At 51.4% G+C, this 13,310-nt stretch overlaps 1 protein-coding gene across 2 annotated transcripts; it reads left to right on the plus strand.

Moving 5' to 3' along the window:
• The first annotated feature begins 1,009 nt into the window (after window positions 1-1,009).
• Window positions 1,010-12,823, plus strand: TMEM268 (transmembrane protein 268). 2 transcript variants are annotated; one of them, XM_036854783.1, is made up of 4 exons: window positions 1,010-1,149; window positions 4,558-4,744; window positions 9,824-9,933; window positions 12,733-12,823. In XM_036854783.1, exons 2-4 carry the CDS (start codon window positions 4,636-4,638, stop codon window positions 12,787-12,789), a joined length of 276 nt encoding a protein of 91 aa, XP_036710678.1. In that variant the 5' UTR covers window positions 1,010-1,149; window positions 4,558-4,635; the 3' UTR covers window positions 12,790-12,823. The 2 variants fall into 2 exon arrangements, with proteins under 2 accessions (XP_036710678.1, XP_036710679.1); XM_036854784.1 differs by having other exon boundaries at window positions 1,013-1,149; window positions 12,729-12,823.
• The last annotated feature ends 487 nt before the right edge of the window (window positions 12,824-13,310 follow it).

Genomic DNA, 13,310 nt, shown 5'->3' on the forward strand with positions numbered 1-13,310 from the left:
AGGGTGTGGCAGGTACCCGGCACTATGGCTGTGACCGTCCCAGCAAGGCCTGTGAGCAAGAGTGGGAATTCCCCTTACGTGTCCGCGAGCGGAGAGAGGCAAAGGAAAAAAAGAGCCTTCCTATTATAATACATGGAGGTGTACGCACCCCTTAAAAAGAAACCAGACAGGGGAGTGTTCTGGCATGAGGTGAATGCCAAGGAACTTTGCTGAATGAAAAAGCAGGGTGTCCAACGGAATAGAACAGGTTCCCTTTTGTGTAAATGCACAGTGTACACATCTGTCCATACCTTTCTATGGAAACGTACACAAGGTTAGTGCTTCCCTAGACCCCCCTGAAATCTCGAGTGATGGTGCTGGGGGTGGCAGCCAACGTCTAGTGAGCGGCCATCATGTGTCCGGCAGTTGTGTACACTTCACACCGATTTTCTGATTAGAGCTTTACACAATCCCATGAAACAGTATCATCTGTTTTTTACAGAAACCTAAGGCACAGAGAGGTTAAACACCATAGCGAAGATGACCTAAAAAATCGGAGACACCTGGCTTAGAGCTCAGGGAGCCTGATCCCCAAACCGATGCTCTTAACACAGTGCACGTATCATTTTTCATTAAAAAAACAAGTCCCTAAGAAATTTCTGGTCCAAATATTTCTTCATCCACCGGGTCCCGTGACTGTCAGACATGGGCTGGACCTCAGAGGCAAGCCGCTGCTCTCACGACGGGGAGACCGAGGCTCCGAGGGGGGCGGGAACTCATTCCGGCCGGGGCGCGGCCCCCACCCCCACCCCCGAGCCCCAGAAGCGACGCACGTGGTGGACGAGCGCGGAGGCGCTTCCCGGCGTCCCGGGAGGGAGCCCGGCTGATGACAGGCAGCTCCCAGCTCGGCTCCGAAGCGGGCCCGGGAGCCGGCTTCCCTCTGGGCCCCGAGGCGAGCCCAGCGGGCGGCTCCTCCCGGTGGGGTGACCGCGCGGGGCCGGCCCGGCCCGGGGGCGGGACCCGGGAGGGCGGCGCACGGCGCGGGCGGCGGGCGGAGCGCGGGCAGCGGTGCCCTGAGGCTGTGGCGCTGTGGGGCGGCGGCGCCCCTCGACCTTCCGCGTCCCCGGGCTCCCCGGGCGGCGGTGAGGGCGGCGACGGCGGCGCAGACGGGTGAGTGTGCGCGGGCCCGGGGCGCGCGCCCCTGTGTTTGCGCGCGGGCCCGGGCGCGGGCGGCCGCGAGCCCCGATTTGAGCCGCGCGGGTCCCGCGCTGCCGCCTGGGCGCCCGTGTCTTGGTCTGGGATGGGCGCCGCGGGCCGCGTCCGCGTTCTTCCTGCGCCTTTGGGCCCCATTTCCCCCTATCGTGCGTGGGAGCTGCTCTCGGGCGGCTCCTGGGAGCCGGTGGGCTTGGGACAGTGGGAGTGATTTCGGGGTGAGGGAGGCCCAGAGGCAGCAGACCTGGGAGGAGACTTGAGGGCAGAACCTGAAGCTAGACTCAGCCGCCCAAGGCCAAGGCCAGATGCGGCGGAACATCCCTTGCCCGAATGAGCTCGGTTCCGTTGTGGCTCCATCCCCCACCTGGCTCCTTGACCTTGGATAGTTCTCTTTCGTTTATGGGTTTTAATTTCCTCATGTGGAAAGTGGAGAGCTTGGAGCCATTGTCTCTCAAGGCTTTTCCACCCCAAAACTTCTGTGACAGACCCTCTGTGGTCCCTTGTTGGGACTTTCCAGTTTAACAAAACAAAACCTGACTTGTAAAAACTGTAGGATTCGCCCTCTCCCCCAACACACACGAAGGCACACACGCACATCTCTCAGTGAGGCACAGGGCCTCCTGGGGAAGCTGGGCACTCAGTGTCTGCAGAAATGGAGACCTTTGCTCAGCGGGACTTTTAGGATATCTTCCTTTGCAGAGGCTTGCCACTCAGCTCAAAACGATGGATAACTGGAAGGTCTGGTTAAGTGGAATCAGCAGTGGGAGTTAAGGAAGCTGGGGAGTGGATGACCAGTTAGTTACAGGAACCTCAGGGCTGTGCTCGCTCCCTGGCTCTGACTCCACCCTGGTGCCTCTCCCTCCCTCCCTTGCCCCCTAGGGCTAGTGCAGGGCTGAGTGGGGTGGCAGGTCAGGACACACTGATGGGTGATGGGTCAGCACCTGCCCTTGGCCAGTCTTGCCAACACCCCTCCTGCCCTCTGCAGCCTCCAGGTTGGATGAGGGGCTGCAGGGTGAGTGCAGAGGCTGCCCTGATTGGGCCCATCCTGTCCTCTGGTTTGTACCTCTCCCTACTTGGTAGCCCCTTCTCTTGCTCTACCTTTGCCAAGCCAGGAGCCTCTTTCCCTGCTCCAAGAAGCCTCCTGAAGAACTCTTCCCTCATTCCAAGGTGCTGCCGGCTCCCTCTGACTGCCTTCTTTGGTCATTGTTTGTTATTTCTCTTTCTCTGAGTTTGTCTTTCCCACCAGATGGTGGTACCCAGCAGGGAGGGCTGAACAGGGACTTAAGATTTTATTTCTGGTTTTATAGTTTAGCAAGCACAGTGCCTGGCACTAGAAGGTTCTTAGGGAGTGTCTGTGGAGTAAAAATAATGATTGCTATATTCCTTTTTGCCCCGTGCTGCTCTCGAGTGATTTAAGTATGAATTCTTTAAGCCTCACAACAGCCTCGTTACGTTATTCCCATTTACATGTGTAGAAACTGAGGCAGATACAAGTCACTTGCTCCAGGTCGTACACGTGGGAAGTGGCAGGACTGTGCAGGTTGCTTTTATCCATTACGCTAAATGGCCTTCAGGTGAATGAATTCTCCTGGTTGGGACTTTGTGGAGGCTAATTGGGCCACCTGGGGTGCTGGGAGTTCTTCTTCCCAAAGACAATGTCTAGTTGTGGGATTTTGCAGCTCATGAACCTTCCATGCAGTCTGGAAGGACGTCTGTGCAGCTCCAGCTTGTGGGTGGTCCCTCCTGCCTGGAGGAGGGAGGGTGGGCTCAAGGACCTTTCTGAGATTCCAGTACAGCTTCTCTGGGCAGGTTCCTAGCTATGATGTCCCTGGGTTCCTGGTCTGGAAAATAGATCCAAGGATTCTGTTTGTCTCCTGGGCCTAGGATATAATCAGGTGAGGCAGGAAAGGGCCTCAGTTATTGCCAAGTGCAGGGCAGACATCCTTGGGCTGTTGTTGTTGCTTTCATGCCTCTTGGGGGTACAAGATAAGAGGGAGGAAATAAGGGGTGATATGACTGACTGGTACTCAGTGATATTTGGGAGTGCCTACTGTGCGCCAGGCTTGGGCTAGGTGAGGGGAGATGGTCCCTGCCCTCCCACAGCTTGGCAGCTCAGATGCCAACTGGAGCTTGTTACTAGATCACACCTGGGAAATGCAGTCTCCCTCGACCCAGTCTTTTTTTTTTTTTTTTTAATAAATTTATTTATTTATTTATTTATGGCTGCGTTGGGTCTTTGTTGCTGTGCGCGGGCTTTCGCTAGTTGCGGCGAGCAGGGGCTACTCCTCGTTGTGGTGTGCGGGCTTCTCATTGCCGTGGCTTCTCTTGTTGTAGAGCATGGGCTCTAGGCACGCGGACTTCAGTAGTTGTGGCACATGGGCTCAGTAGTTGTGGGTCACGGGCTGTAGATCGCAGGCCCAGTAGTTGTGGTGCACAGGCTTAGTTGCTCCACGGCATGTGGGATCTTCCAGGACCAGGGCTCGAACCCGTGTCCCCTGCATTGGCAGGCGGATTCTTAACCACTGCGCCACCAGGGAAGTCCAACCCAGTCTTTTTTAAGGCAGTTTAAGGAAGAGGCTCAGCGATAGCCAGACCTGGGTGCTGAGGTTCAGGGGCATGGGAATGATGGACTTGGATTCTGGAGCTGGATGGCCTGGTCCATCTCCTGTCTCCACAGCTCCCAGCCATCCCACCTTGGGCAGGTCATGTCACATCTTTGACCCTCTGTTTTCTCTCCTGTGAAATGGGAAAAACCTGTGAGGAAATGGGCCTTATGATGAGCAGGGTACTGGATGCCATACTTATGTTTCCTTGTGTTATCCCCACAGCAGCTATGCCAGATAGGCCTCCCTGAACCCATTTTACAGATGAGGTCAGAAAGGCTCAGGGAGTTAAGTACCTTGACAGTGAATGCCCCAGAGCATGTGAGGGCTGAGTGAAGGTTCAAATCTAGGTCTTTTGGTGCTAAAGTCCTTGCTCTTTTCTTTTCCTAACATTTTGCTGCTTTGTATAAACAAGGCTCCCCACGATGAATATACCTATCCTGTACTCAGTCAGGAGGGGAAATCCCAGATGCCTGGGAGTGGGGCCTGGTCAGCTCGTGAGTTCTCTGTGGGTCCCTCAATGTGTCTGAGCTGGAGAAGATCCAAGACCAGAAGGAAGTCTCAGCCAAGGCCTTGGAGGGTTTTAGCTCTTCCCCCTCACTCCTGAGAACGTTCCTCAGCATAATCAGCAAGACCACAGTCCAAGGAAAGACTCTGGGCGGCTCTCACTGGTCTGGTAGTGGCTTTGGCCTTGAGAGCCTGAGGAGCCTGGCCTGCCCAGGACCAGGCCTGAAGTTCTTTCTCGTGATGTTGTTTTCTGAAGGCAGGCGAAGCTGAGCTGGCTGCTCCAGGATGCACCACAGCTCTGAGAAGGGGAAGTAGAAGTCCTGCTGGCTCTGCTATGGCGTGTGAACCGCAGATGGACCCCGGCGGGGCGGCTGGCCCCTTGCCCACCTCCTCCCCTGGGTGGAGCGCCCTGCCTGGCGGGAGCCCTCCTGGCTGGGGGCAAGGTAGGATCATGACCCTCAATTCCTTCCTTCCCTATCCACCCAGGATGCTGAACTGGACTCACATAGTATGATTGAGGGGAGGGGAGTGGAGGGGCATCCTTAGATGAGGGTGGGCATTTGGGGATGTGTTTCCAGGCCAGTTTCTGTCATTTCTACCTATTCTCTCTGTCACCAACTCCTTAGATTGCCCTCTGCCAGGATCCCTGCTGTAGCTTCCTAGCACCTCTCCTCCTTGCCTCTTCTGCTCTCTGCATGGTGTCTCAGAGAGATTTTTTAAAATGCACAGCCAACCAAATCACTTTCTGTTTCAGTGTTTCCCATTAGGCTTAGCATGAAGATCTATCATTCACCAGCTTGCAAGGCCTGCCTAAATGGCTCTTGCTGACCCTGTTCTCTGTTCCTGCCATGCTGCCCTGCCCCAGGACCTTTGCACCTGCTGTCCCTTCTGTGTGTTATGCCCTTTCCCTGCCTCCTTTTCCCTGCTTAATTTCCATCCATCCTTCAGAGCTAAGTTCAGATATCCCTTCCATGGGGAATCCTCTCCTGATGGCCCAGCCTAAGCCGGGACCCTCTGCTATATCCCTGTTTCTCCCTATAGCAATTACCAGTCTATAATTAAATAATTACCTGTGTAATAAAGTGTTGAATGTCCAGTTTCCTCACTAGAATGTAAGCTCCATGAGTGCAGGGGCCCTGTTTTGCTTTGTTCATCACTGTGTCTATAGTACTTAGCACACGGCTTGGCCCGTAGTATTATTATTATTTTTTAAATTTTATTATTACTTATTTTATTTATTTATTTTTGGCTGCATTGGGTCTTTGTTGCTGTGTGCGGGCTTTCTCTAGTTGTGGTGAGCGGGGGCTACTCTTCGTTGCGGTGCACGGGCTTCTCATTGCAGTGGCTTCTCTTGTTGCAGAGCATGGGCTCTAGGCACCCGGGCTTCAGGAGTTGTGGCTCACGGGCTCTGGAGCGCCGGCTCAGTAGTTGTGGCACACGGGCTTAGTTGCTCCGCGGCATGTGGGATCTTCCCGGACCAGGGCTCGAACCCGTGTCCCCTGCATTGGCAGGTGGATTCTTAACCACTGCACCACCAGGGAAACCCTTGGCCCATAGTAGATGCTCAATAAGTATTCTGTTGAATGAATGAATGAATGAATGAGTGGCTGGGCATAGGCAAGGGGAGATGGCATTTTGCATTGTGGCTTGTTTCTTAGATGATTTAAAACTTTAAAACAAGGGTTCCTTTTATGACTACTGTTACTAGGAAAGCAGTTCACATACACACACACACCAGTAGAATGAAATGGAATGGAATAATTTGCCTTCAGCTCTTTGAAGATATTGCTCTACTGGTTTTTGGCAAGCCAGTTCTTGCCCCTTCATAGGAAATAGCTCCCTGTACACTCACACACACACACACACACACACACACACACACATGCTTCTTTGGTAGCTTTTCAGATCCTTTTTCTTAGCCTAGGTGTAAAAACAAGTATTTCTAAGTGGAGGACTTGCAGTTCTCCCTTTGAGGAACAGATGAGCGAGATTATTGCCAAGAATCCAGGAACTCATGGTTTGAAAGGGAAACAGAGACACTATGAAAAGTCCTCGCATTGCTCAGGCAAACACTGTCCTCAAAGTGCAAAGAGCCAGGCTAGGGGAGCAGTTCACAACCTCCACGCCTGGGGTCCAGCTCAGCGTGGGTTTTCTGCTCTGTGCTGTGCAGTGGTGGGCTAGTCTGAGGCTCCGCACAGCACGACTGCCTGCATTTTTTATGCTACCCTTTCTCTTCACTTCTTCTCTTCTTACTTTCATTTCCCCTGGTACCACCAGGCAAGCTGGTTCTCCTTTCAGAGGTTCAGTTCCCTTTTCCATTGTAATGGTTTTCCACCTTCTAGGAGTCTTGGAGGATTTAAATGGAGTCACGACCGTGAGCCTAAGCCCGTGCCTGGTGCCTAGGATGGGCTCAGTCCCTGGAAGCTATTCTTATCATATTTTATTGTTCTGTTTTATTTTGGTCTTGATCTTCTTTTTGTCTGTTTTCCCTCATTTGCTTATTTTTAAATCTAATTTTATAATTTTATCTTTTCATATTTTATTTTATGAAGCCCCCTTAAATCCTTTCTGGAACAAGGTGTGGGAAGGTAAAAACCAACACAGCTAAACTGGTGTGCCTTTATGGTAACTTAGGAGCTTTGACAAGCTGGCTTTTAAATTATGACAACAGTAGCAGCCAGTCATTCAGTACCCATTTTGCACCAAGCGCTTAATTTTCATCATCTTAATTATTTGCAAAATCCTCTGTGGTGGATATAATCATCCTCTAAGGGGATGGCCAGGGATTAATTGTTTCTTCAAGGTGCTCTGTTGGTGAGAGGCTGAGTTACCATTTGGACCCCAAACCATCTGGCTTGTGCTTTCCCCACCTCATTTATACATGAAGCATTTATTTAGTGCCTACTGTACACCTGGCACTGAACCCAGCTCAGGGGATTCAGTGATGTGCAAAACCAATGTGGGAGTATAGAGTCTGATGGAGACAATAGACTTTAATCAAGTAATTGCATACACATGTGCTCATCTTTGATAAGCATAAAGGAGAAGAGCATGTAGTTATGGGCAGGTTTATCAGACAGATTTGATCTGCTACGAGTTTAGAATGTCAGGGGAGACTCCCTGGGCAAGGGATTAAGGAGCTGGAACACAAATGGTGACTTGGATATAACGGAGTGAGGCTAGGTGGATGTGTCCTAGGGAGAGAGCCGGAAGAGCACGTGCAAAGGCCCTGGGGTGGGAGAGAACACTACATGTCCAAGGAGCAAAGGAGGCTGGGGTGGCAAGACAGAATGAGGCTGAGCCTTCAAGGTGAGTTTGGCAGGAGGCTAGTTCTTCGAAGGGCCGGGGGAGCTTGGTAAGGAGGTTGGTTTTTGCCAGAGGACTGGGAAGCTATTGAAAGTTTTACTCAGAGAATTTGTATTATCTGATTTGCGCTCTGGCTGCTGTGTGAATGCATTGTAAGAGGAAGAGCAGGTTGGAGAATCCAGTTAGGAGACTCCGGCAGGTTCAGGGAGAGGTGAAGGGAGCCTGGCCTAGGGTTCTGATGAAGATACCAAGGGGTGCACGGAGCTGGGAGAGATTTTGTTGGCCCAGGTGGCAGGGCCCAGGGATGGACAGGGTGAGGGGTTAGAGGAGCGTTTGGTGGGCCAGGGATTCCCAGGAAGGCAGAGCTAGTCATTTTGCTATAAGACTCAGGGATTGCCCCGAGCTGGGCCCTGAGCCAGCAGGTAACATGTTCATGGTTTAATCCCTTCAGTCCTGCCTCCTCTTCTGAGCAACAGCTACAGAAAACGTGCTGACATATTCAGCTCCCAGCCCTGCGTGGCTGAACGCTGGGACGCTGGAATCTCAGGGCTGGACTGCCCCGCAGCAGCTGCCCTGGCTGCGCACTGGTGGCTCCCTGGGCCTCGTACGTGACGGAAGGAGATCTCGGTCCTTTTGTTCAGAGTTTCTCTGCTCAGAAGGGAAGTCGGTTTGGCTTCTTTCTGCTGCCCTTCCTCCCTGGTCCTGAGGGGATTTCACTGTAGCTGGCCTCCCCCTGGTCTCCTGGTCTGGCTTCATTGCAGCCCTGCAGGGCAGGAGTTTTGATAGCCGTTGTGACAAGCCTGAGATTATGTGTGTTTCTGAGGTATGACTTCACTCAGTATATGCTTTCAAAATGTTGAGCGAGTGCAGAGACACTGGGGAGGGCTTGCGCGTAAGTCAGCGGATTAGTTTTCTGTGACTGTTGTAACAGGTGCCACTAACAGTGGCTTAGCAAATGCAGTTATTCTCTTACAGTTCTGTAGGTTAGAGGTCTGACACTGGCCAGACTGTCGGCTCACAGTCTGACAGCCCTGGTCAGCAAGGCTGCATTCCTTTAGGAAGCTCCAGCGGAGAATCTGTTTCCTTTTCTTTTCCAGCATCTAAAGGCCACCCACAGTCCTTGGCTTCTGAAGGCTTAAGCCATTTTTTTTTTTAATTTTATATTTATTTATTTACTTGGCTGCGTCGGGTTTTAGTTGCGGCGAGCGGGCGGCACACGGGCTTCTCTCTAGTCTGGCGCGCGGGCTGTAGAGCACGCGGGCTTAGTTGCCCCGTGGCATGTGGGATCTTAGCTCCCCGACCAGGGATCGAACACGCGTCCCCTGCATTGGAAGGCGGATTCTTAACTATTGGACAACCAGGGAAGTCCCCTTCCGCCATTTTAAAGCCAGTAATGTTCCATCTCTCTGTACCTTTCTTCCGTAGTCACATCCCTCCTGGCTCTTCTGCTGCCTCCCTCTTCCACTTCTTTTTTTTTTGCTGCGCTGCGTGGCATGCGGGATCTTAGTTCCCTAACCAGGGATCGAACCTGTGCCCTCAGCAGTGAAAGCATGGAGTCCTAACCACTGGACTGCCAGGGAATTCCCTCTCTTCCACTTTTGAGGATCCTTGTGATTACAGTGGGCCCACCCAGATAATCTAGGATAATCTCCCTATTTCAGTCCAGCTGATTAATACCATTAAGTTCACCTGCAACCCCCATTCTCCTTTGCCATGTAAGATAACGTATTCACAGGTTCTGGGGGTTAGGGCGGGGACATCCTTGGGGGTTCACTGTTGTGCCTACCACATTGTTACCTCTTACTTAGACTCCGAGCGCGCTAGGGATGTAAGTTGTTTGGTTGCGCTTCCTTTGCCATCCTCGAATAAATGTCTGCTGGATCATCTCCTCAGTGCAATTAGTTGTTCAATCTCTGTTTAAATATCCCTTGTGTGGGGGAGCCCACTACCTCCCAGACTGTGTGTGGACAGCTCACATTCTTGGGAAGTTCTTCCTTTTATGGTCTCAAATAATGTCCTAATAGCCTCCGGCCTCAGTTCTGTCTCCTGGGAGCTTTCTAGTCAAGTCCAGTCCTTCTCCCGTAGGGGTTTGAGGATGGCAAGTCCCTCCTCGCCACGAGAATGTTCTCAAGGCCAGAGGAGGTGATGCCATCAAGGTCTGGGCTCACCCGAAGTCCTTATCGCTCAGCCAGATGAAGCTTGTGGTCTGCTTTCAGAGCTCCACAATGGCCAGGTTCTCACAGTTCTCCGGATTGACAATACCTGTGCACCCATCTCCTTCGATCTGGGAGCCGCCGAAGAACAACTGCAGACCTGGGGCATTCAGGTGAGTGCTGACTTTATTGAGTCCTTAGTACTTTTTCTTCCGTCCATCCATCCATCCACCTACCTGTCTGTCCATCTATCTATTCTATCATCCAATTATTCACAACATTTTTATTAAACACCTACCCTGTGCTCAACATGGTAGGGGATATAAGGAAGATGTCCTCTCCTTCCAATTAATTCACTTAACAGATGTGTGTTTTGGGGTGTCCACCCTGTGCTGGCCACTTAGGCGGTCACTAAGTACTACAGAGGTGACTAGGTCCCCGTGCCTGGCGTCACACTGCTCACAGAGCCCAGTGGGTGAGAGAGACATGCGTCGGGTAAAGCAGAACAGTATGGTATAAACGCTGCAGTAGAGGGATGCGCAAGGCATTGAAGACATTCACAGGAGAAAATGATAAACTCAGCTCGGGGAGCAGTGGTTATGAAAGTGTCCGCCTTAAAACTAAAGCAGCCAGTTATTATACTGGCAAAATGGGTTTATTCGGTAATAGCAGAAAGTTGCAATTCGGGACAAGCATGCTGTAGTAAAAACTGGGCAAGTCTGGAGAAACAAAGGAAAGGACCATTCTTTTATAGAGGTAAAAGAGAAGTTGGGAGGGGCTCTTATAAACAAAGAGGCCGCTGGGGGAAACTGGGGGTTCGAAGTGTAGTGGCTTTTCATTGGCTGAGTTGTGACAGCCTGTCATTGGCTGGGCTATTGCCAGGCGAGGAGAAAATCTTCCTTCCTCCTGCTGAGGTAGTAAAAGGCAGAAACCGACCTTCTTCCTGTTGGAGGTGCAAGGTGATTCTCTTCCTGTTTGGAGTCTGCAGATGACAATGAGTGGTAGGGCATGAGAGCACCTCCTTCTGGCCTTCCCAACTCCGGGATACATGAGGTTTCCTTTTTTCATTCTCACAAAAGCTTTGCAGAGGAGCAGATCCTTGATCTGGGCTCTTGAAGGAACAAAAGGAGTTTGCTGGGTGGACAGGAGGAAGGGCATTTTAGGAGAAGGAACTGGTTCTGCAAAGGGAAGGGTGCATGAATTCATTAGATAATAATGCAGTACCTTCAAGCATGGTGATTCGAGGCATAGGCTTCACGGCGGTTCACAGATCTGGATGCAGATCCAGCTCAGCTGCTTACTGCCTGGGTGATGTTAGGCAGGTGACTTAACCTCTCTGAGCCACAGTCTCATCATCTGTAAAATGAGGGCAATATTAATACCTATTACACAGGGTTTTTGTGTGGATTAGGAGAAGTAGTGCTCGAGGAACACTTGCACTGGCCCTGGCACGTAGTAAATGTTCAATAAATTGTGGTATTGCTATTAAGTTCTGGTTCTTGCTCTTCTCAGATCCTCCAGCATGATTAGGCCTTCATCTTCACTGCCCAGGGAGGATTATTTATGGAATGAGGAAGCTACATGGCTAATTTTACCCTGAAGGACTTGAGGAGTTTACTCCTTTAAAACAGAATTGCATTATGGTTTAAAACAACATTTTATCACCATTAAAGGGAAACTTCAAGTTGACCAGTACTAGCCCCACATCAGCACATGAGCTGGTTTTACTTCCCACGCTTCCTTTCAGCCTTTGTACAAAAGAACATTTTTCTTAAACAGTTGTCTTCAGATTGGGTTTTCTTAACTGATGAACAGTTTACATGTTGTTCTACCATGTTCCTAAATATCATCTCTAATGATTAAATTCTGTGTTCTTAAGCAATCCATTCTCACAGGACCTTTGCTCTATGACATTTTTTGTTTGGGCAGGAAGATGTGAATTTTCAGTGTCTTGGACTGTATTAATAGTTATTGATGGTACAGTTTGAGAATAACACTTGTGTATTAAGTGTTCACTATGGAACCAGCACCGGGCTTGTGTACACATACACTTAGACACACGTATCTATCTAAGTAAGAGAACAGCGGCCCCCAAAGATGTCCAGATAATATGTATATACATACTATACGAGATGTATGGTAAATATGGTATATGTGATATCTTATTTAATATGCCTATCACCTCTACAAGGTTGTACTTGATTATCCTCATTTTATTTTATTTATTTATTTTTAAAAAATGTGTTTATTTATTTATTTAAGGCTTGCATTGGGTTTTCGTTGCTGTGCCCGGGCTTTCTCTATTTGCGGCGAGCGGGGACTCCTCTTCGTTGCGGGCGGGAGCTTCTCATTGTGGTGGCTTCTTTTTGTTGCGGAGCACGAGCTCTAGAGCGCAGACTCAGTAGTTGTGACGCACGGGCTTAGCTGCTCCGCGGCATGTGGGATCCTCCCGGACCCGGGCGCGAAACACGTGTCCCCTGCACTGGCAGGTGGACTCCCAACCACTGCGTCACCAGGGGACGTCCCAATCCTCATTTTAAAGAGGAGGAAACTGAGGAGAAGTGGGGTTACTTGCTCCAGGTCACACAGCACATGAAGGGCAGAGCCAAGGTTTGGAGACCCAGGGCTGCTGACTCCACGGCCGGCACCTTAACCATTAGGCTATCCTGGGTCTGCTGTGAGGTGCTGAGCCTTGGGCGACAGGGATCCCTCTCCTGGATGTCCTCCTGCGTCTCGAGCTTGTCCCACCTCCCCAGTGGTGCCTGTCCTCCTTGAGCTGGAAAGCCTGCACCCTGTGACTGCCATGCATTGCTCCATGCCGTTCACTCTGCCTTGCGGGCAGCCAGGAAGCACCTCATCCCCCTTCCACGTGATAGCGCGGGAACTGGCCACAACACGCTTGCTGGTGGCAAGGAGTGGGGCTGGTTTCTCCGTGGGCTGACGGGTCTCTTTCCCTTGGGTGGCCAAGCAGGGTCCCGGCTGAGCAGTACAGGAGCTGGCTGAGAGTGCCCTCTTGGAGCCCCAAGTGAGAAGATACATCATTCTACAACTCGAGGCCTATGCGGCTGGCCTTCGCTGTGGTAGGAGCGAGGGAGGCCCCTGAGGCGCCGCTGCATTCGGCGTAGTGCCCTGGGGCCTGTTGGCGTGGGGTAAAGGGTTTTGGGGCTGGTGGCTGGGCTGCCTGGGAGAGAGCAGTACACCTGGACCTGGGTTGGTATAAGAGGAGATTCATGGGGGAGAGAGTTGTAACCAGCCCCATGTAGAGGATGGGAGGCAGGGTTTATTAAGAGTGCAGAGCTGGGGGATTGGAATCTGCAGACCCACCACTGAGGCTCTGGACTCAGTGCTGGCTTTGTCAAGACTTTCCTCCTCTCTGGGGACTTGGTTTCCCCATCTGTCCAACAGATTGGTCTGTTTCAGCTCTAATCATATATGTGTGTGTGTATACATATAAACATATGTATACACCTATATATATACATAAACACACACAGGCATACAGAATATGGCACAGCCAGTGTTGGAACCCAGGCACTCTGGTTTCCACATC

The sequence above is a fragment of the Balaenoptera musculus genome, chromosome 6 (assembly GCF_009873245.2).
Source record: "Balaenoptera musculus isolate JJ_BM4_2016_0621 chromosome 6, mBalMus1.pri.v3, whole genome shotgun sequence".
NCBI classification, from domain to species: domain Eukaryota; kingdom Metazoa; phylum Chordata; class Mammalia; order Artiodactyla; family Balaenopteridae; genus Balaenoptera; species Balaenoptera musculus.